Source organism: Rhincodon typus, chromosome 1 (assembly GCF_021869965.1).
Source record: "Rhincodon typus isolate 14 chromosome 1, sRhiTyp1.1, whole genome shotgun sequence".
Lineage (NCBI taxonomy): Eukaryota > Metazoa > Chordata > Chondrichthyes > Orectolobiformes > Rhincodontidae > Rhincodon > Rhincodon typus.
Window position 1 is genome coordinate 167,184,813 of NC_063332.1, and position 24,579 is coordinate 167,209,391.

Consider the following 24,579-nt stretch of genomic DNA (forward strand, 5'->3'; position numbering starts at 1 on the left):
GCTGCTTGGCCTGCTGTGTTCATCCAGCTCTACACCTTGTTATCTCATGTGATTTCAGCTTTTGTTATAACTGTTTAGGTTTCACTGTAGTTAATTGTAGCCAGTAGGTGGCATTGTATAACAGCAACAGAGCAATAAAAACACTATTCAGTGATAGTAGGAACTGCAGATGCTGGAGAATCTGAGATAACAAGGTGTGGAGCTGGATGAACACAGCAGGCTAAGCAGCATCAGAGGAGCAGGAAAGATGACGTTTCGGGTCTGGACCCTTCTTCAGAAATGGGGGAGGAAAAGGGGATTCTGAAATAAATAGGCAGGTGGAGGCGGATGGAAGATGAATAAAGGAGCGAATAGGTGGAGAGGGAAGACCAATCCCCACCCTAACTCCCCACCTACACTCACCTTTTACTGGCTCCATCCCCGCCTCCTTGACCTGTCCGCTCCTTTATCCATCTTCCATCCGCGTCTTTCCCCCCACCCCGCCCCACTTATTTCAGAATCCCCTTCCCCTCCCCCATTTCTGAAGAAGGGTCCAGACCCGAAACGTCAGCTTTCCTGCTGCTTGGCTTGCTGTGTTCATCCAGATTTACACCTTTGTTATCCCAATAAAAATACTATGTCCTTATTTCAGGATGACACAGGATAATCTGATTCCCATTGTTTTCAGATAGTATGCTGTTTTTACGTCACAGGTTAGATTTAATGTACCCATTGCCTAGAATGGGACATTAACCCACAATATTCCTACTCTGAGGAAGTCTGGGCTCAGGCAAGCACTTTGAAATTATTGAAAGGAAGAGAGATTTCTGAACTTCGTGCTGAGGATGGAAAGGATATTATTTCCCCTTGAGCCCATTTGATTTTTATTCTTGTGTTTTACATCATTCTGTCAGTTTCAATGCTGTCAGTGTAACCAGCCTTTCATGGACTGTACTACAATGAATTTCTGATTGCCCAACACTTTCCCCCGTTGCAAATGGCAAAAAATGAAGCTGATTATCAGTGGTATAAACAGGAAGATGGTAACACCATTCACCACATCTCCCCAGGCTGTAAAAAGTTTCTTATTTGTTGAATATGGATTAAAACTGGGTTAATTACCAATGGTCCTGCTGTTACACTCAATTTATTAGGTCGCACTTTATGTTGGTGTTCTCATGGTGCCTGTAATGGATGGAAGCTAGAACTAAATTAAAAAGACAACGAAAGAGGAATAAGTGAGGAAGTAGGAACTTGTTAGGTTTTTAACACAAATGTAGCAAACACTGTGAGGGCTAGAACATAACTAAAGCTGCAGCTACCTGTGTGAGGGCACGATGTGTCACATCCACCTGTTGGGGAGCAGTGGTCGTATCCCTACCTCTGCTGGTCCAGGTTCGAGTCCCACCTGTCCCAGTGGTGTGTCGTAACATGTCTGAACAGGTTGATTAAAAATAACTGCTAAACGCTCTGACAATGATTGAAAATAATCTAAATAAAGAGTTCTTTATTGAAGGATTCTAGGAGAGCTTTTCATTCCCTGTACCGGCTACTTGCTTATGAATCTTGCTCCAAGTACTATGCCACATGTTAACTTGCATCACTTCCTGTAATGTTTAAACCCAACTATTATTCAGCAGTATATTAATGTGTGTTATGTGAAACGTTCTTAAGTCATATCACAATGTAGCTATCAACTCTGGGAGTTCCTGTACCACCACTATGTCAAGGATTGCATTATAATCCAAATGTATCTGTTTGCCTATTGATATTTGCATGCTGCGGTTGGCAGGAGGGAGTGGTGGTGGAAGCTAGGATTGATGCAGATTTGAAACTTGTAGCATCATTACAGAGGCAGTTGCCTTTGGAGAGCAAAACAGTAACACTTGAAATGAATGTACCAGTTGTATGTTTTGAAATATACAAGGCAAGTTGAACCACTGTCTCGTGCCAACTTCACTGTTTTGCTTTCCTTCTGGATGATGAGCAGAAAATGAGAACTTCAGAAAAAGGTATTTAAGTGAAGTGACTGACTGCAACCCGTGACCAGGGATCACTGTTGAAAAATAGGGTATCACTCATTTAAGACAGAGATAGGAAGGAATTCTTTCTTAGAGGGTTGAGAGTTTTTGGAACTCCCTCAAAAGGCGGCGGAAGCATTGCCTTAAAAATATTCAGAGGTAGATAGATTCTTGATAAGCATGGGGGTGAAAGATTATCAGGGCTAGGCTGGAATGATGTGTAATTAGATCAGCTATGATCTTACTGAACTGCAGAACCGTACAAGGGACCAAGTGCCCTCATCCTGCTCCTAATTCATTTGTATATAGATTTTGATGATGACCACAGCCTGTGAACGCTAACGCTTTAAGATGATTAGTAGAAAGATTTGGGGGGCTATGAGAAGGTTTTTTCAGCCAGAGGGTGATGGGTGGCTGGAATTCTCTGCCCAGTATGCTGTTGAAGTGGAAACACACTTAAAAGGAACCTGTTCCTGCACCTGAAATACTGTAACCTACAAACCACATGCTGTTAAGTGAGATTAGAATGTGTGGCTAGTTCGTTCAGCTGGCGCAGACATGATGGGCTGAATGGCCTCTTTCCAATTGCCTATAGCTGTAGCTTTTCTATGGTTCTATTTGTTCCAATTATCTTGAGGGAATTCTATCCAGCTTTGATTTGGTAAATACATTATGCCTGGCAGATACAGGAAATTATTTTGACGTGTTTGCGAGTATGGTGGCTCAAGGATGTTCACTGTATTAGTGTAATAAGTTCAAAGCTTGGCTCTGGTTAATTTATAAAATGCATCAATTAAATGCGACTAATAACACTCATTTACTGAGTACATTACATGATCCTTGCATCCCAAGCTCCCCAATTCAACTGCTGGCCAAGTCCTCATGCCTCATTCAGATTCCCCATTCCATCCTTGATTGGACTGTCAGGTCACATGACTCCTCCCGCTCCATCATTCCTTAAAGGGGACAGCTAGTGCAGTTGACTTCCTGAAAGCACTGTTAGGAAGGTCTATGGCCCATTGAGCTTACTGTTGTATTCAATAAGATCATGGCTGAATGCTTATGTTAATACTACGTTCCTACTCTATCCACATAAGATTTCACATAAAAGAATGTCAGAATTCTGGCCATCACTCATCAAATCATATCCCAGTGTTAAAGGATGACAAACACCAGTGTAGGAGGAATCTAGAAAAGTAATATGGGGAGCTGCAATATTTCTTACTGTGACAAAAATACTATAATTTCTCAATATTGCAATGGGATTTAGGACTCGTGATGGGTGGTAGTGTTCCTACCTCTGGCCTGGAAGAGGTAGGTTCAAATCCCACCTCCCAGATATGTATCACAACATGTCCAAACAGGTTGACTAAAAGTGCTATAAATATAACTTTTGTTTCTGATATTGTGAAGCATGGTCCCTTTAGGTTTGGACTTGTTGCACTACTTAAAGTTGTATTGCACCTTTCAATGTTGTAAAATATCTCAAGGCACTTTGCAAGAGCATTATCAAAGCAAATTTGCCACTTAGCCAAATGAGTAGATTTTCAGGTGATGAGCAAAAGATTGATTAAAGAGGTGTGTTTAAGGTTTATCTTAAAACAGGAAAGAATGGTTGAGAGATTTGGGGAATGCAGGTGAATCCTGAGGTGCCAGTGAGCTAAGCACAGCTGTCAGTGGAGGGCTGGGATGCTGAAGAGCCAGAATTGGAAGAGTACAGGTCATTCACAGGTGTCTTGGTTACTCACCTGAAATACTTATTTTCTACTTGGAAAGTCTTGAATTAATTAAAAAATCTCTAGCATTCACAAAGTCATTGAAAATTTTATATAATTATATTGTACAATATTATTATTAGCACATACTAAGAAGTGTAACTTTACCAAAATCTAAGACTTTTTTTTTGTCATTTGCGTACCTGTGGTTGGTTTAGGTGAATGTGAGTATTGTTTATAAAAGCTGAGGGAACATGAGCTGTGCACATTGGCACCCCTAGTAAATGTGTTTGTTCAGTTATCACATCAAAAAAGTTCACAATTCACAACTGGGGTACAAAATGACTATGTACAACTATTGTCTTTCCAATAAATACCACATTCCATTAGTCCTCACACCAGGATATCGGTCATCTATTTGCCAAATATAACAAACATACCAGGCCCTATATGAAGGTTGGTCTGAATTTTACTGGCTAATGCTTGACTTTTTAGACAAATGAAAAGAAGATGGATAAGAGGGAAGCAGATGCTTGTGGTGATTAACAGTAGCAGAAACAATTTGATGGTAATCTGATCTATTTTGGGCTTGATTGTATCCACTTTGAAACATGTGTGTCGTGAATGAATGGGTGTGGCTATTTAACAGATGTGGCTTCTATTGGCGATTTCTTATGCATTGTCTTCCATTTTAAATTATTACCATCATAAACCAAAAGTGAACACTTATGAGCAACCCAGACTATGCAATCATGGGGAGGGGGAATCCATGCTGTATTTTGCTGATGTAATGCCAGCAGAATACACAACAGTTAAAGAGATTTAATGGGGTTTAATGAATATGTAACTGAGCCTTGGAGATACACTGTGATGTGACTATGACCTCTGTAGTTATGTGATAGGACTCTGCTGGAAGGTTGGAACTAAACATAGGTCAGAGTGTGGACCTCAGCTTCAAGTACACATTGTTAATAAACATTGCTCAAAAGACCAACCTCAGCTTGTATGGAGACAGAAGAACCCATCGGAAAACAGCAGTGTCCAAAATTTAAATTTCCTAGTTATGAAGGATGATTCATTGGTCAAATGAGATGCTGTTGCTAATACTATGTGCTACATGGCCAACATGCCCTCAAAAATATATATACAAATATATTTTCTCATACTGTTTTTGAGCTTATTCATGCTGATTATGATGTGACTATACTAAAGGTGGTGAAGTAGTCAGTACTTATTGAAATCCATACCAATTTCTGGAGTGAGCACATGCAGAATAATGCAGAAATTCAGACCTCTACCACTAAGGCGTCAGTACAAACTTTTTTTTTAATGTACTTGTGGAGAGACATAAGCAATGCTGCATATTACCAAGGCCTGTACCCTCTGCAGACTAAGTGACAAATAATCACCTTAAACTTAGCAAGGAGGCTATCACTTGGCACTGGGGATTTGCTGAATAAAATAAGTAATAATTTTTTTAAAAACTGCGTACATTTTCCCCTTTCTTTTTTAAGGGCTAGTTCCCCAGTTAATTAGTTCACTTCATTTTCAAGTTAATTTGATTTGCAAAAGAGTATAAAAGACAATGAGGGGGTGTTGAGTCTGGAGTTATGTACTTGTAAAATTTTCACTTCATCAAATAAAGCTAAACTGAGTAAAGATTGGCTCTGATTTCGTCCTTTACAAATTGACAATCAGGAATTTCAAATTCCAGGCTCCAAATTAGATTTTATTTTCAAAATTAAACTTATTTTTTCAGTAGCAGTCTCTGACTGTCTAGCTGCAGATGTTGCTCAATCTAAGTAGAGGTTGCCTCTTTTTCCAAGCATGGTAGCTCAATTTCCACCAACACGCAAAAAGATGTGGGCAAGAGCCCTAACCCCTGTTTTAGGGAACCACCCCCAACTGAGGACAACATTCACAACTGGAAAACCCAGGCAGAGCCAGTGGCCTGACTCAATTTTCAGTTGGACACTTTACAGTGTTAGGACTGTACTCCTAATGGACTGGACTAAGGTCCAATTTCCACCAAGTGATATTCCAGTATGGAATGCACTTTTTCCTCCACTAATTGTATGGGTGAAAACATAAATCACCTTTTTGGGGAAAGAAATTTTAGGAGTGGACATGGAACTGTGCCCCAACATAAATCGATGCCTTCTGAACAGACAGAAAAAAAGCAAGAGTTCTTGGCCACTCATTCCGGGTAATACAATCATGGTTATCTAATGGCTGGCACTCTACCCAAATGTTGACATCTTTTTATCAAAGCTGGACAAATAGGTCCATTCAGCGGATGATGAAATTCCTGCCCATGGAGGAGGCTTCTGGAAGTTTCCATTTGTGCCAATTTGCAGTGCCCTTTTTAGTCACTGAAGCAGCTGTTGATAGCAGTTTTTTAAGAAAAGACATTGTAGAGTGAAAGGAAGCACTGCTGTGAGTCAGCAACTTTTCACAGTAAAATAAAATCTGCTTGTTCAAATTACCACAGGCTTAAATCTTGTTTTGAAGCAAAATTAACTCTGCGCAAAAGTACTCCTCAACCTTTTGGATGTGGAAAGTATTCTGTGTTAATATTTTTTCCACTTACAGAATGCTTAACTTGTACTTCGGTTTGACGTACTTCTGTTGAAACTCCGCTTTGACTTTTTTTTTTGACTTGAGAGCTGATTGTATCTTTACTGACACTGAAAATGGAGAAAGACTTTGCCAAACTTTGTTCGTAGCCAGTGTTTAAATATAAAAGCACAGGATGGCATAAGAATTCCAGTGTAGTGGGACATGGGGTTATGTGGAATCATTGTCTTCCTAAATGAGTTGCTGATCCCACCTTTGCCAGTGGGAAGAGGTACAGCTGGCATCCTAATTCCATGTGGTGGGGGATAAAAGGGAGAGAGAAATGGATGTTGTGTTGGCCCTTTTGTCATCCATCCAAACCATACTTATGGATGCTTGCTTTCCCTTCCAACACACAACACTCTCCAACTGTCCAAATAATTGTTTCTTCTGCCACTTGTGGCCATTTATTAGTTTTCTCTTCCAGCTCATACATAGGATGTCAGAAAATCTACTCTCCTGTCTCTTACAAAGATGCGAGTGAAGCAGCTTCAATTTTGTTCTGAATACTGATACCTAGGAAGCATGAGTTAACTGATTATCAAACGTTGTGTTTAATAACCAGACTTTTACCTTTTGTACCAAGGTTCCTTTTGATATTGGGTTTGCAGTGCCCCAGTTTAAACACAAGTGTTGCAATAATGTGTTGTCTTTGTGCATTTGCATTCTTACTCAATAGAATTTCTGATATTTAAGGCACAAGACTAGAAGTAGATTTACAGGTCTGTTTTGGATCAAGTGATAGCTTATTGCCTTGGAGTCACAAAGTCTTAATTTCAAAGCCCATGTCAGGACTTGAGCACAGTATTGTACCTATTATTATATTGGGGGTATGCTACACTTGGGGTAGGAAGCGTGGAAGGTTAACTACTGAATAAAGGAGGAGGGTCAGTAAAACTGGAATGCTGGGTTTCGCTACACAGTGAGTAGTGCCTAACAAGAGAGAACGTACTTTCTTTTTGTAGTTGTAGCCTACTAGGAATAGAGTGAAAGTGAGACACCTGAGTTTGGTAACTAGTGGGTAAGGTCGGGTAATTGGTTCCTGGGTTTCACTACATACTATGGAAATTTAACTCTATGGAGTGTCACAAGCTTGGCGTCCAGTCAATTGCATCCAAAATTCTACATGTGTGGGCACCAGAACCCTGACTGCTGGTGGATGAATGGTATCCTTATGAGGAATGCTATGAAATCACTTTGCCCTCATCCTGTCCTTATCTCATTGGGACAGTGGGTTTGTGGGCATCCCAGAAACCTACTTTAGAATTGCTCACTGCCTTGTCATGCCTCAGTGAAATGCAAAGTCATGTTTCCAGTTGGTAAAACCCAGTTGGAGCTGACTTCCCCATAGACATGGAATCGTTACCTCTTCAACCCTCTGCCACTTGTTAATAATCCCACCTTTAATCATTCTTTTCTGGAGTGATATTCAATGGCATTACCATCACCAAATCCCCCACTATCCTCATTCTTGGAGGTTACCATTGACCAGGAGCTCAACTGGACTTTCCATATAAATATCTTTTAATCCATTCATAGCATGAGGACACCACTGGCTAGGTGTTTATTGCCCATTCCCCAATTGCACAGAAGGTAGTTAAGAATCAACCACATTACTGTGGGTCTAGAATCACATGTAGGCCAGACCAGACCAGACCAGGTAAGGATGGCAGTTTCCTTCCCTAAAGGATACTAGTGAACCAGATGGGTTTTTCCAACAAGTGGCTACAAGAGCAGGTCAGAAGCTAGGAGTACTGAAGTGAGTAACTCACTTCCTGATTCCCAATGCCTGATCACCATGTACAAGGTACACATTAGGAGTGCGACAGCATGTTGCCCACTTGCCTGGATGGGTGTAGTTCTGATAATACTCCAGAAGTTTGACACTAATCGGGATAAAGCAGCCCACTTGATTGGCAACACATCCACAAACGTCCACTCCTTCCACCAACACTCAGTAGCAGCAGTGTGTACCATCTGCAAGATACAGTGCAGAAATTCAAAGATCTTCAGGCAGCACCTTCCAAACCCACAACCACTTCCATCTGGAAGGTCAAAGGCAGCAAACATGTAGACACCACCCACTCACCATCCTAACTTGGAAATACAATTGTTATTACTTCAGTCTTGGTGGGTTAAAATCCTGGAACGTTTCAGGATCTGTGTTCTGCAAGTATAACCCAGAAACAAATGTGTAGTACATTGTACCTTTCAGTTTACAAAACAGTGCAAAATATTCCACTTAATTTATTAGTTCTGTAGTTACTGCAGTTTTGTGGGTCCACCTCAAGAACATGGACTGCAGCAGCTCACCACCACCACCTTGTCAAGGGCAACTACAGACAGGCAATAAATGCTGGCCACCCAGTGATGACCATGCCTCATGATAAATAAAACAAAGAATCTACTTCAACCTTGAATATATTTAAGAATATTTTTGAATATATATAAACTGCTGTTTGCCAATCCCCCACTGCAGTGGAGTGTAACAGCAGTAACTACAGAACTAATAAATTAAGTGGAATATTTTGCAACATTGTGAACTGAAAGGTGCTTATATACTACATGTTTGTTTCAGGGTTACACTTGCAGAACAGAGATCCTGAAAACTCAAATATCTGAATTGAATGTAGGAGTTTATTCCATAAGGGTGCTAAAGATTAGGGATCCAAGATGAACAGGTGGAATTAAGATACAGATCAGCCCTCTAACTGAAAGGCAGAACAAACTTCAGGGCTAAAGGCCTTCTTTTCCAATCTCGGCCCACACCACACAAAGTACTGACCAATTTGTGATGACTTTCCTCGTGAGTAGAACGGATGAGTAAATAAGCAATGCTACTGCTACTGCAAGATCAAACAATGGAAAATCAGAACAGTAAGTTGGAGAAACTCAGATCTGGCAACTTCTGTGCAAAGAGAAGCAGAACTCTGCGGGAGTCTGATATAACTCTTCCTGCTGAGTTACACTGGCACTTTCAATTCTAATTCCAAATTTCCACCACCTCCAATATTTTGCTTTTACTGGAAGATCAGAACTGGATCAACCTTCGAATCATCTTCTCAGAGCCCTTAAGGTTCACAGAACTTCAGCTACTCTGCTGGCCAAGTGTTATTTAATAGGATCTGAAGAGGTATTCTGCCTGCCGAGGACTTTTTGACCCATTCAGTCCTATGACAAGCCACAGCCTCATCAGGTCAGATGGTCCTAGGGAGAAGAAAGCCAATGAATATTTTGTGCTGGTCAGCTGATTAAACTTAAGCAGCATCTTCTCAAACTGGAAGGCAGCGGGGGCTGGGCTGAGGTAGCAGGAGGGTGCTTTATGTCTTGTTGTTTTCAATCAATCCTTAATCTTTGGATCTAATTAAATAGGGTGTACCTATAGGGTGAGAACACAAATTCAGTCAAACAAATTTTACTTGTGTAGCTTGATTAGAAGCTTAAAGATAATATTCAGTCTTCACACATGAATGGTCCATGGAATGAATTAAACAGCCCACAAACATTAATGAATATCCCATCCAAAATTAACTCATGACTCCATTGTTAAGCCATATAGAAGAGAACTTTTCAGCATTTGATCCACAGATTGGAAAGAGTAGTGTGTGTGTGGGGGGGAGCTGGGACTAAACTGATCTTGGCTGTGTTGCAGCCTCAAGGAAAATAGCCTGGCAACTCCCATTGTCTGAATTGATAAATGAGGCAGTGTGGAGATGGTTTGGGGCGGGGGTAAATAAACAAGTTAAACCACTCTGTCATTGAGGTTGACCAGCAACCAAACTCCAGTAAGAGTCAGTCAAAGGTTTTGAGGGAGGAGCAGAGAAAACTGAAGCCACAAAAGTTAAGGTTGTCAGTTTTCTAGTGGTCATGAAATGTAGTCCATACTATTCAACATGTTTTTAAAACAATCAAATATTTTATTTTAATTGTACACAATTACATTTTGAATGACAAACCATGATTATAGAAACCGAAGTGTATAACATACACAAAATTAGAGACATACAAGGCAAGAGATTATTAAAAAGGAATTAAAATATGAATAATTAAAATTGAATAATAAAAATACAAATGATTGTATCCTCTAGCAAACTCTTAATTTTCTTCAAGTTTTATCATTTTTGATTTGGAAACATTTTCTGTTTGTAGGTAGGGATGATGGCAAGGTACAACTTTCAAGGGACTCAAATCAAGTCTTAAAATTAAGTTAAAATTACCCACACTCCTTGAAATCGAAAATATATTTGACACAATTGCTTCATCTTAAATGTTCTAATAGGGAGTGGGCTCGTACTGCTGTGTCTCTGACTTTTAAACCTGCACTGTGTGGGAAGGGGGACACAGGAGAGGCAAGGGTGCTGGTTAGTTGAGCATTTATAGAGCGTTTCTTATACGTTGCAGGAGTACGATGAGTAGCCAATGGACACTTTTCTGATATTGTTACAGCTAAATTGCACACAAAGGGATATCCTATATAAATGCCAATTTTTAAACTACTGCTGTCCGGAGGTTCAACTCAAAAAGGTTGACTGAGAATTACCAAATATGAGCGTACAATTATCCCCCTCTTCAAACACTGAGCAACTCAAGACAAATGAATGAAACATAGCTCCACAGATGCTAAGTTCAGAGAAGTCCCAAAGTGTGAAATTTCCATACAGGAAGTCACCAGAAGAACTGTAACAGGCAGAATTGGAAAGGTTACTATCAACTGTTGCTTGAACAACTAGGCCAGATCCTTGTAACAGGGCAGTGGTGTATGTGTGCAGCTTCCAACAGAGAGAGCAAGAGATAGACATGGAAAGGGCTCATTCACTTCTATGCTGTAACATTGTTTATGCATATGTGCAATACTAGCTCCACTTTTATGTGCAGAGTTTTAAATACTGTCCTAATCTTTATGCAGAGAGGCAGGCAGACAGGCTGTACACAGTAACAGAGTCTGGGCAGAGACCCAAATGCATTCCCTGGAAGCCACAGTTACTCCTACTCCAGTACCAGGCACCAAACCCATTCAACAACTCCTCGTTCAAAAATGTGGTCCCATTCCTTTTCCTGAAGTCAACAGGAAACTTATTGTTCTATGCTATATATAGATTTTCTATGCAATCATGACTAAGATTTTATATGGTAAGGCCTAGGATATATAAATTGTTCCTTCACGAATGACTACACCATAACTTTTCAAGTAGCAAGCTGCTTCAAAATAAAGGTGCTACACTGATGCAGTGCATGCATAATATTGATCTTTAGAACGCATCATCTGTTCTGTTATTGGAGATGCAATATACAAGTATACATCAGTACACTTCACACTGGCTAGTGTTTTGGGTAAAAAGACTCCAGCAATTTACATTTTAGCAAATAAAACTAAAAACTTTTATGACTGGTGACAGGAAAACAACAATGAGAAATAAACATGTAAAGTCTAAGTTGACTGGGGTCTTTACAGACATTAGATAAATTCCACAACTGCACTCAATGCAACTGCTGTCAGGATTTACCTCTGAGGTTGCATATTGCCATCAAAACATTGATCCACAAGAATACAGCTTTAAATCATTGCAAAAAAAAAAACTGAATAAGTGAACTTTAAACTATCCCATATTGCACATGGAATCCTCTCTCCCTTTCATCTGCTTTCCTCCCACAATCTCCGGTTTTATTGCTGAGCGCTAGTTTGGAAATTCATTCCAGTGATAACTTTCTAATTACATGCCTACTTTTCACGTGCATGTGCAGCCAGCGAGTGGTGGGAAACCAAAAGACCTCGAAGGGCTTTGCAATCTATCCTGGTGTTGGTTTTACCCAGTGTTCACCAGCACAGCGTTATATACCAGGAGTCTCTGCATCACCATCAGGAATGCTGACTTCTTCCTAGTTCAGTAGCATTGTTACCAAGTTTGGAGTCTCAACTGCTGAGACCATGGAGCATAATGACAGTCTGAACAGGAGACCTCAGCATCACATCTTCTGTGCACTTGCACACAACCTTCAGGGGTTTGGGGAAGGCGGATTGTGCAGAAGGGATTTGGGAGTTTTTAAATTTCCACATAACAAAAAAGGTACTCAATTCTACACAATGACTTTCAGAATGAAACAAATATAGAATGGTGTGCCCAGAATGAGAGCCCATGAACACCTTTTCGGTCAGTTTCTTTTGGCTTGTGCTACACGTTCCCATTGCAGAATCCCGGTTTCTGCAGAGAAAAGACTTAAGGACACTCGTTTTAGAAATTCCAAATTCACAGTTGTAGTTATATCTGAAAGAATGTGCAAAAATAATACATTGCATAGACTTATTAGAATATACTCAGCCAGATTGTTAGTCCTCTGGTCTTTCAATACTTCCTTCAATTGAAATGTTCAAACATGGTAGAACTACTCTTCCAAAGAATCTGATTGTACATCCTTATTATCTAGATCACAAGTGAGACTTAAATCGGAAATCTTCACTCATGATTTAACTGACACTTCAGGAATGTCAAGTAATTGCACTATCGCCAGACTTGCATTTAAAATGTAGGTTGTAGTCAATAAAAACAATTACTTGGGCCTGCAAATCATTAGTTCCCCACTGTCCTAGATTCTTTAGGCTTACATTCAAGTTGGCATTTAGAAAAGTGCTCAGTTTATTAGATGGAAGTGAATGTAAGCCTTAAAGATATATATGTTCCTTCTGATAGGATGCTGCACAGGAAAAAAGACTGAGGATCATTGGGGCTTGTGCCATCTTCTCACAACTTTTGAGTCCGAGAATATCTCCAACACGATGACTTCAGACAGTTCGGAAGCCAAGAAAGTGGCCACACGTAGGAGCAGGGAACTGAAGTATGAACATTCTTCTCAAAGAAAAGGAACACCTGGAACCACCAGGCCTGGGAGAATTGATTGGTCTGTGAGGGGGTTTTCAATGTCTGTTGAGAAAAACAAGAATTTAAATTAAAAAAGAGTCTTATGCTGCATGTTTACTTGCTCAATAGTCCAGAGATTTGGAACCTAATGGAAAACTACCTAAAAATCAGGGTTAGGTCATCTAATATCAGTAGTCTGTACAGCTAAATTTAAAAGACACAATGTCCTCATCATAGCACATGGTTGATCACACATCATTATTGCTCACAAATGAATATCTGCTGATATTTCATAATATAGAAAAACAGATGATCACCAAAATTCTTAAAGGATTTGACTGGATGGATATCGCAAATATGTTCTCCCAGTCTGGAAAGTCTAGAATTAGGGGTCAGACATTTAGGAACAGGATGAGAAGCAATTACTATTATCGGTATGTGCATAGTTGGGAGTGTGTGCTGTCCCTTTAAGAGAGTGGATCAGTTGACCCACATTGGGAGCTTTGAGTCAGTCTAGGTTTGACTGTGAAGCTATAAAGATGTGGAATAAATAATCCTGCTTCAAGTGCTACCAGCATCTCTCATGGTCTATTTATAATTTATAAATTGATCTCAACATAATAACTACCACATCCCCAAATAAGTTTTAAAAATTCTTTCATGCAATAAAACATTCCAAGGGGATTTTAAAATGTTGTCAGTCTTCAGGAAGGAGAAATCATGTCTGACAACCTCACTCAATCTCCTGATCATCGCCTCTCCCCTCCCCCCAGCCTCCACTCTTCCACGCTGCCCCAGCCCCTGCCCCTGTTTGACCTTTCTTGTCCAGTGCTTGCTGCCTCTTGTTTGGCTCTCTTTCCTGGTGCTCATAGGACCAAAGCTATAGCCAAAAGGTTATATAGAGTAAAACAACACATTTCCATTTAAGTTATCAAAACAGCAGCCAGTCTGATCCCATTAGATCAGAAAAAATGTTATTTTCATAGACGCATCTTGAAATAGCTCTGACAGAAAAATCTCATAAGGCCTTGCAACAACTATCTGGTACTCCAACTTCTTAACTATACCATTTTGATCGAAACAGGCAGTTTTTTTTTGTTAGGAGGAGAGGCAATAACTGTTTGCAGTTTCCAGTTGCAAGTGTGCAGTTTTACTGGCTGAGTCTGGTCTGCATTATCACTGGCAGTGACCGGACAGAAAGACAGGGAAGAATATATCACCAAACGCAACTATTTAGCCACACCCACAAGGCCAGAATTGGTGTCATGTAGAGGTCTCAGGATGCGGGCTATATAAAGCTGGAACAGATCATCGTGATGGGAGAGGCAAGGCCAGAGACAGATAGGAATTTTAAGTTTAAATTGAACATCATTGAAGTTTGTGAATCTGTTAAATTCTCAATCCTAGGCAGTTGAACATTAAAAGAACCAATCCATATGGAAATAGTATAGGATGGTGGATTTGAGGTAGAAAATCAGGTATAATCTTTTTGACTGACAGAGAAGGCTGAGTGGCCTTCTCCATTCCTGTTTCTTTTGAGATTGCATGGTCTCATATGAGAAGCGGTTACTTGGTTAATAGTTAAATTGGGATTGGAGGAAAATAAAACTGTTTCTTGTTCTGGCCAAAAAAAGTGGTAAAATATCTGGGCTTCAAACTGGGTCTTCCTCTCCATGCACAATGAAAAACTCACCGGAATGTTGGCCATCGTATGGTACCACCAGAAAAGCCTTGTTGTAATGTAATAGGCCACTAAAACATCCACACTGTAATGTTCATGGGCTATGAGGATACACACAATGCCACCTGCACTGAGGAGCCAGCAGACCCAAGGATACCACCAAAACTGACGCGGTGAATCTGTGGAAAATAAACCCAAGGATATTAAATCCTGCTGTAAAATTTAGCAATTTCAACTTTAATATCTGGTTGGTTACCTGTCCCGCTGGATTTTGCATCATAAATTTACTAACCTGATTTCCATTCCAATGTCATTTAGCAGTTGAGGTGAAGCAGGTACCATCCACTCTGCTCAATTACCAAACAGGCAACAAAGATCAAAATGTACCTCATGGTATCCTTATGAAATGCCTAACACAGATAATTATCAATCAAATGCATGCTGTGTTCATTATAATAAAATGTAATTCTGCACAAACTTATCATCTGCAGCACTGGCTTCTCAGGTCATGGAAAGCAATCATAACCTAATCTGCCTCTCAGGAAACAAATGATATCATGAAAAAGCTGGTTTTACAGCCGCCTGACGTTACTATGGTTAACTGTACAGAAAATATATTAAACTTGGATGTAAAAAACAGTGTTCAACCTCATCCTGTACATTTTCTGCTGGTAAGTTGGGCTAAAGTGAAACCCTTTTATGTCAATGTTTTTCCCATCATCTTATTTTCTGTAAAGATAACTGAAATGAGTAACGGCTATATAAATTATACAGTTTAAAAAAAAAAATCACACAGCATACTCTTCCTGTCAACAGTGCCACTATTGTAACTACAGCATAATAACTGTACAGTTTACATTATAACTTGGAACACAGGAATTTATAATGGATGCAAAATTAAGACCAGAACGGCCAATTTTGTAAAATTGGACTGAATAACATCTGCAGACCTTGTGTCAGTCATTAACTGGATTTTATAAATTATACATCACAGAAAGAGACCATTCAGCTCAACCAATCTACACCAATGTTTATGCTCTACAAGAGCTTTTTTCCAATCATAGTAAGCCCCTATTCCCTTTCCCTTCTTGTGCATGTGTGGCTTTCCATCAACTGCATCGATCGTATTTGCTTCAACCATTCCCTATGGTAGGCAGTTCCATGTTCCCATTATGCATTGCATAAAAATGTCTCTCCTAAATTCCCTATTGGATTTCCCGGTGACTATCTGACAATGACAAACCTCTAGCTATGTGCTTCCCCAGAGGAGGAAACATTGTCTCTGTAAGCACCGTATCAAAGCCTTTCATAATTTAACAGCCTTGATTAATCCACCTCTGAATCTTCTCTTCCCAGGAGAGTATCACAGAATTGTTAATGTGCAGTTTGTACTGGGTGCCCGAGCATCAATACCAATCTCTTGCCTTTTTACAGTAGCCCTGCACATTTGTTTCTATTTAAATAAGTATCCATGTCCTCTTGAATGCCTCAATTGAACCTGCCTCCACCACATCTCCAGACAGTGCATTCCCAACTCTAACTAATTCCTGTTTGAAAAGGTTTTTATCTCATCTCACATTTGCTTCTATTGCAAAACACAATAAAACTGTGTCCGAGACTGTCCATCCTTTCCTGACAATGTTTTCAGGGCATTTCTGAGATCATCCTTGTAAATCTTTCCTGTACCCTGTCTTGCTCTGACCAGTCTTCAGCTAAACAATATATTTCACCTTGCAATGCCTTTGTTTTGTGTCACAAAGTCTCACAAATCCCAGAAGATCAAGTCTGACTCTCAATCTGCACTGAGTTGGAGGTTCCCCGAGGCGCACGAGGTATCAGTGGTTCAGGGTGTTCAACTTGGACTGCGGGCTGTTACAAATGACAGGATACCAGTTAAAAGCCATATATCGAGTTTGGCAGTGACAGGGTCAGTTTGCTGGGATGCTCACATGTACTGCTTACATATGAATAACTGCCAATTGGGCACTGGGTACTCTCACTGACTTTGTATCTCCAAATGGAAGAATAGGAAGAGGTAAAAATGTGCATGTGTGTCTGTTGCACGCATTGTGTATGCGCGGGCAGCTGTTGCATGTGTATGTGTTGCATGAGAGAGAAAGAATGTGGGTGTGGGTGGATTGGATGGGGCTGGAAAACTGGGCACAGAACTCAAAAATACTAAAATTAAGCTTGATCTAGTCAAAACAGCCATTGCAATTAATTTTGTTTTAATTATGCACAGATTAAACAGCAGAAAACGCCATGAGTCAAATCTATCATAGGAACAATGAATTTAGGTCGAGATAAAATGCAACGTTCATACAACATTAATGAATGCTCTTTTGGGAAGGAAACTGCTGTCTTTACCTGAGATAACACAGTGTGGAGCTGGAGGAACACAGCATGCCAGACAGCATCAGAGGAGCAGGAAAGCTGACGTTTCGGGTCAGGACCCTTCAGAAATTTCTGACCCTGCTGTGTTCCTCCAGCTCCACACTGGGTTATCTCAGACTCCAGCATCGGCAGTTTTATGTATCTCTGCTGTCTTTACCTGGCCTGGCCTACATGTGACTCCAGACCCACCAATGTGGCTGACTCCTAACTGCCCTCTGGACAATTAGGGATAAGCAACAAATGCTAGCCCATCTCAGGAAAGAATAAATTCTGTTGTTTAAACACAAAAAAAACTTGATACAGCCCTTGCTCATCAAGTTTCTTCACAAGGCATCTGTCTGTTTATGTCTGGGCGTGGTGCAAATATAGTCTGGAAAACATAACAGCCTCTGGAAAGAGCCTGATACAAGTCATATAGAAAATCTTGGCAATGCACTATTGAAGAATTGAATGAAGTCTTATGATTATATAACTGGCTGCAAAAAACTTTGATGTACACAACTACGAATTAACAAAGGAGAACAGAACATCAAACCACTTGTATGAAATTGGGCCTGGAGCAAGCCAACAAAAAAAAAAAAAAAATCAGGATGAAGCTTGCTCACCGTGAAGTGGCCAATCATTGGGTTGTAATGATTTGCAAAGACCACTGTACACAACCACACCCCAAAGTACAGTCCTACTCCATTCTATTCTTCGAAACATGGGTAAAGTCTGGGAAAACAATCCAAGCTGTATGGGAAATTGGATGGAAGAGTTCAAATTCCTGGAGGATCAAGACTAGTACTGGAACATGTGCTAACTTGTGAGGGCCAGCAGATGGTGTCATTCTGAACATGGGCTGGGACCATTATCCTTTTGCAGAAGTTAACTAGAGCCATGAAGGACACAATATGCTTGGGATAGGGCGTAAACAAGAGAATGCTGATCTTGCTAACGTTGATCCAGACTAATGCACGCTATATGCAATGTAACCTGTGTGCCTCTGTCTAAGATAACAAGGTGTAGAGCTGGATGAACACAGCAGGCCAAGCAGCATCGGAGAAGCAGGAAGGCTGATGTTTCGAGCCTAGACCCTTCTTCAGACCCTTCTATGACCAGCCACAAGAACTGGAAGCTGCTGTGCCCCAGTTATGTATCCTGTTCCATTCTTCCACATATGGCCAAACTCTGGACAAGCAAACCTGCCTCAGCTGTATCTTGTTGGAACCTATTTTCCCCTTTTCACACCTATCATTTACACCTATTTTACTGCTCGTAAACAACGTTTTTCTTGTACTTCAGTACACGTGACAATAAAATCAGAATATTGCAAATAAGTCAGATAGAGGTGAAAAAGAGGATAATCAAAAGAACACAAACAGATTAAAAAGAGAAACTACAAGTGATAAAACAGGAAATGCAAACTGAAACCCCATGCCTGTTGATACAGAGAGAGAGTGTATAAAAAACAAAAATTGTCATCCAGAGTCATTAAATAAAGTGGAATTTCATGATATCTAGCAGTAACTAAAACTGAACTGTAACTGGGCCAGGTCTGGAACAATGTGCCAGAACTCAAGTAAAAGTCACTAATACTCCCACACCAAACAGTAACCACTTACATTCTTTGATAAACAAGTAGGTGATCGTCAGCATGACAGTGTGACCGCTGTACAGAAAGTCTCCACACATGATGTGCGAGCCGGTAATCGAAAGACCTCCGCCAGAGATCAGCTTCAAGATCCTTTGCAGCTTGGCCTGGGAGTCCCCATATAGCTGGGAGGGAGTAAAACAACCATGGATAAGGAAATAGCAGGCTGACAATTTATGACACCATGCTGCTCAAAAGCACATCCAGTCCAGACACTACACGTGCACTGCGGCTCCCACTGAAAGACAGTTTGGAAGATACCGGAGTGTAACTGATACCAGTTATCCTCTCTGTCTTTGAGTGCAAGAAAAAATGATTACTTTTGTTTTACTGCATAATGGTACTTAAAAACCATCTCTTTCAAAAGAACCAACTGCGAAACAATTGTGTGAGCAGTTAATATGAATTTTCTAATGAAGCCTTAATGTGAACTCAAGAAACATTTGCAGTTATCTTCTTTCATAAATAAATAGATGTGAAATGAATGTCATGCAATGGTTGGATAATAGTTTAATGGATTTAAAGGTTGTGATAGTGAAACTATGGAATGTGACTACACTTTATGCAGATGCCCAAGGTAAGTTTGTCTGTGGGATTTCAGAAACAACCAATGCTTTTGCACAGACCTAGCCACTTAAACTGGAAGCTGCTGTGCCCCAGTTATATCCTGTTCCATTCTTCCAAATATGGCCAAAGTCTAGGCAAGCAAACCTGCCTCAGCTGTGTCTTGTTGGAACCTATTTTCCCCTTTTCACACCTATCATTTACACCTCAAATTTTTCCTTTGCCACCACTGACATGTCTCACCTTTTGCTCTGGGCACACTCACTACCTGTTCCACTCGTTCCTCAGCTCACCTTTGATATCATTAAAAAACTATCATTTTCCAGCCCCCCGCTGAAAGTTCTGAAAAATAATAAGATTGGAGAACGTTGATCTCCCTGTTACTGAGCCAATTGTAGCCGACAATCCTCCCACTCAATTCCTACAACTGAGGTTAGTCAAATTGCTGATAGACTAGGAATTATTCCCAGATTGCGAACTGCAAAAACAATGGACACAGAAATACCGAAATCTCACGAGGCAATTGAAAATAAAACTACCAAATGCAGAATGACTCATTTTAAAAGTGAGGGCCTTACCTTTGGTGCACACTGAAAGTGCATGCCGGGCACAGGTAAAGTGGTGATGTACATGGTGATACACCTGTACAGGTACAGAGTTCCCATTATGAAGAAAAACCTACGCCCCACAATCGACCTGCAGTGGAAAGCATAAGGTGCAAAGTAAACTCGGAGCTAAACTAAAAACTATTCAGTTGGAGAGATCTCACAACTGTATCAAGTAAAAATAGCACTATAAACAACGACACATGAACCAAAATGTTCAAATCTCGCTTCCAATTCCAGATGCTTCCAAATGAACACCAGTTTACGGCAAAAAGGGGATAAATTACTTATAAAAACCAAAAGAACTGTGGATGCTGTAAATCAGAAATAAAAACAAGCTGCTGGAAAAGCTTAGCAACATTTGTGCAGAGAAATCAGAGTTAATGTTTCGGGTCTAGTGACCCTTCCTCAGAAATGATTTATCACCAGCATACATTTACCCTTATGTCCACAACCAGACTCTACTGACCCCTGTTGTGGTATGATTCCCCAAGCAACCATTATCCCTGTGAGATTGGATGTGTAAAGTGTTCTCTTTTCTTTTGGGAGGGTGGCCGTGATTGCCATGGATATTTCAGCAGTTGCTGCAAGTTGGCAAATAGAGGAGTTGTAGCTCTTGTTGGAATTACCGCTGAAGGTATGCACGCCTAAACGTTAAGTATTTAGCTCCAATGATCAAATTTGGCAGTATACATTGTGCCCACATCATACAGTGCCTGGACTTTTTTCTTTATTCATTCACAGGATGAGGACATCGCTGGCCAGGCAGCATTCATTGCCCATCCCTGATTGCCCAGAGGGCAGTTACAAGTCAACTACATTGCTGTGGGTCTGGAGTCACATGTAGGCCAGACCAGGTAAGGATGGCAGTTTCCTTCCCCAAAAGGACATCAGTGAACCAGATGGGTTTTTCCAACAATCAACAGTGGATTCATGGGCATCACTAGACTCTTCATTCCAGATATTTATTGAATTCAAATTCCACCATCTGCCATGGTGGGATTTGAACCCTGGTCCCTGGAACATTATCTGGGTCTCTGGATTAACAGACCAGCAATAATGCCAGTAGGCCATTGCCTCCCCCAGAGTGACCTCACGAAGTCCCAAAACACTTAATACCAAATGAAGTATCATTGAAATGTAGTGAACATTACAACCACTCAACATCCTGACTTTGAAATATATCACCGTTCCTTCAGTGTCACTGGATCAAAATATGGGAAGTTCCTCCTAATGGCATTGTGGGTCTCTCTACAGCACATGGACTGCAGCAGTTCAAGAAGGCAGCTCAGCACTACTTCAAGGGGCTACTAGGGATGGGCAATAAATGTTGGTCCATCCAGTGATACTCATATCCCATAAGAATAAGAATAATATTGGCAACAAGGCAGGTAATTTACACACAGGAAACTCCCACTAAGAGAAATGACCAAATTTGTTTATGTTAAAATAGTAATATCAGTTGATCCATTTATGCCCTTCCTCTGTTTCATATTGGCCAACTAATCCGCTATCCACAGTAATATGTCAACCATTAAACCATGAGCTCTTATCACCCTGACAGTGATGTAAGTGTCTGACAGAGGCCATTCAGCCCTTCCTCGTGACAGATTCTCCAAAGGAGGATTATGACTGGGTGCCTTTTCTCCGAAACCCTGCACATGGTTTCCAATCAAATAACCAGCTACTGCCCTCCTGAATGCCTCAATTGAATTTGCCTCTGCCACATTCCCAGGCAATGCATTCCAGACCCTAACTACTCACTGTAAAAGCTTTTACTTCCCCCCACATTGCATTTTCTTCTTCTGCAAAATACTTTAAATCTGTGCCCTTTCACGCTCTTTCATTTTATGAGTGGGAGCAGTTTCTCTCCATCTACTCTGTCCAGGCCCCAAATAATTTTAAAGACTTCAATGAAACCTCCTCTCAGCCTTCTCTCTAAGAAAAACAAACAGTCTGTACATCTCCAATATTTCCTCACCTCTAAATATGAAAAACTTCAGTTATAAGTATACTTCGATGTAGCACTTAATCAATTGCCTTTCTGTAAATCTAAAGTTCAGTGCGCTCACTGGTTGCTATGCTCTGAGGTTGCTGGTTACTTCCACCAAAAAAAAACTGCAAAAAGGAAAACAATTACAAAGCCATGCTCTGCCCGATGGCATTGAGATTTTTTTAGTGCCTGTTATAACCTCCTTCGTGATAAAAATCCAGCAATGTCCCCAATGACAAATTTCCAGCTTCTGCACTATTTTGTTTTTGTTACTGTGTTGTTATCTCCCGATGTTGCTGACCGCGGTGTCCTTGAAATATATCTTCAATTTCGAGACCCCTATTCACAACGTCACCCCACCCCTCCCCCAGCCACCACAAAGTCTGGCAATCCGGCAATGAGTGTCTCACTCTGGAGAGAAGTCTTTAGGTCGGGAGTTAACAAAGTTCTGATCTGAAGTTAGCACTGGTCAAGATTTGCCTTTTGGTATTGCAGCAGTGGATAGCCACAATTTTAAAACACCACTTTTTCTGATTAAGAAAACAATGCAGTTAACATTAAACTGAATGGAAAACTGACATCTTAACTCACTCTTGGTCAGCTTCTCCATGAAACGCTATCTTTAGCTTGCATTTTTTTTTTTAAACGAATAAACAGAAAATGAGAAGTGGACACAAAAAGCAGTCACACTGTGTCACCTTAACTGTTCAAGTCATGAGAAACCGAATGGGATCAGCAACAAGTATGGGTCTCTTGCTGATCAGAATTGAGCCAGAACCAAACCCATCTCCCATGTTATAAATTCAATGAAAAAAAGAAGTCTCATTAGATAAAGAGCCACGGAAAGTTGTCATTTGCCCAGATAAAACAGAACACCCATTTCAGTGAAATGGAAGTCACATGGTTCCAGATTGCCCATCAGCGCTTTCGCCAGAAATGATTTACAACTTTTTTTGTTTTTAAAAAGAAAACAATATAGAAACTTTTATGTAATGCTATGATGCTAAACACTTCCAGCGTGTGGCTGGGGTAGTTTGCTACTACCATCTACTTTCCTGGACTGTGTTGAAGGGCCTACTTTAGTTTACAGTGATAGAGGAAAACCAGAAATTAGTCTTAATGAAGAAGCTTTTGTCTTAACCAAAATGTGGTTAATTGCATGACTGAAATGAGGTGAAAGTAACATTAGCAAGTTGGACAATATTACAGCCACTGAGGTGATCTACAATATAGAACGTCATCCTGCAAGAACTTAAGCTGTTCTGCCTTTTCCCACTCAACGTGGAAGCCTTTATGGCCGATGATGTTCACATCCTGTGAATGAATGAGAAAATCATACTCCAGACTGCCTTGCCGAGTAGAGACTGGAGATCCTGCTCAAAATTTTGGATGAACATCAAGTGGGATGTTTTCATCCAGTTGTAAGGGCTGCCCTTCCTCATCATTTGGGGTTGCGAAATCCCCTAAATTTTTTCCACCCTTTAGGATGAGTTACCTTAAGTCGCTGGCCATGCAAGATTGACAAGCTACAGCAGCTCTCGTACAGCTACTTACATGAAGCAATTCCACCCTTATGTGGTCTCACTTCCAGCTGCTTTCTTATCGGGGCAGCTTAAAGTAGCTGTTCACACTTTTACTTGGGAGGAGATGGTGGCAGTGTGGTAATGTCAGCGAACCAGTCATCCAGAAACCCAGACACTAATGTTCAGAGGACATGGATTTGAACCTCATCATGGCAGACGATGAAATCTGTATTTGATAAAAATCTGGAATTACAACCTAGCATAATGGTGACCACGTAACCACTGTCGATTGTCATAAAAGCCCAGCTCAATGTCCTTGAAGGAAGGAAACCTGCCATCCTTACCCAGTCTGGCCTACATATAACTGCACATCCACAAAGTGGTTCATTCTTAGTTGTCCTCTGGCAAAATGTTGGCCTAACCAGAGATGCCTACATCAGTGAGTTAAAAAGAATGCAGAACAAATGCATGAAGTGATTAATGCACTTAATACCACCATTTAGGAGAGATGCTTGCAATGGATATTTATCATAACAAATGGCTGTCAACATTTCTACAAAACTGGGGCTTGACTCGGATTTGCAAGGATGGTGTAAGACTGGGGACACAATAATCTCACCAAATCCAAATTCCTCACTTCTTCAAAATTTCACTCGACTGCAAGAATCTAGATTCATGGGTCTCGTCTGCCAGCATTTTTAATTTGCCACCCTTTGTAAATTTACTCTTGAACGTTTCTAAAATGGTGAATCAGATTAGGTTATTCCTTTAGGATAAGTCAACAGGACAGCTCCCAATATTGCTCAGTAGGAGAATTCTTGCCTTACAGACAGAAGATCATGAGTTCAAGCTCCATTCAAGCACCTACTGCAGGCTGTTCAGACATTCACTTCACTGACAAGGTAATCCTGAATTACTGCAGGTAGTTTTTTTTGGGTGGGATCTTAAACAGAGTTCACCCCCTCAGGTGCATAAAAAGGCCACATTACACTTTCTGATGA

At 40.5% G+C, this 24,579-nt stretch overlaps 1 protein-coding gene and 1 long non-coding RNA gene across 8 annotated transcripts in view; one reads left to right on the forward strand and one right to left on the reverse strand.

Annotated features, from left to right (window-relative positions):
• LOC125483080 overlaps window positions 1-13,283 on the forward strand; it is a 22,034-nt gene extending 8,751 nt beyond the window's left edge. The window contains exon 3 of the long non-coding RNA XR_007262073.1: window positions 13,018-13,283. This is a non-coding gene — a long non-coding RNA (uncharacterized LOC125483080). The remainder of the gene's footprint in view (window positions 1-13,017) is intronic.
• The window catches only part of sgms2a (sphingomyelin synthase 2a), a 62,201-nt gene continuing 47,847 nt past the window's right edge, over window positions 10,226-24,579 (reverse strand). For all 7 annotated transcript variants that reach the window (XM_048596562.1, XM_048596573.1, XM_048596536.1 and 4 more), the window contains exons 3-6: window positions 20,036-20,153; window positions 18,865-19,018; window positions 14,879-15,045; window positions 10,226-13,248 (exon numbers count right to left, since the gene is read on the reverse strand). In XM_048596562.1, coding sequence (XP_048452519.1) covers window positions 13,069-13,248; window positions 14,879-15,045; window positions 18,865-19,018; window positions 20,036-20,153 — 619 coding nt within the window. In that variant the 3' untranslated portion in view covers window positions 10,226-13,068. The remainder of the gene's footprint in view (window positions 13,249-14,878; window positions 15,046-18,864; window positions 19,019-20,035; window positions 20,154-24,579) is intronic.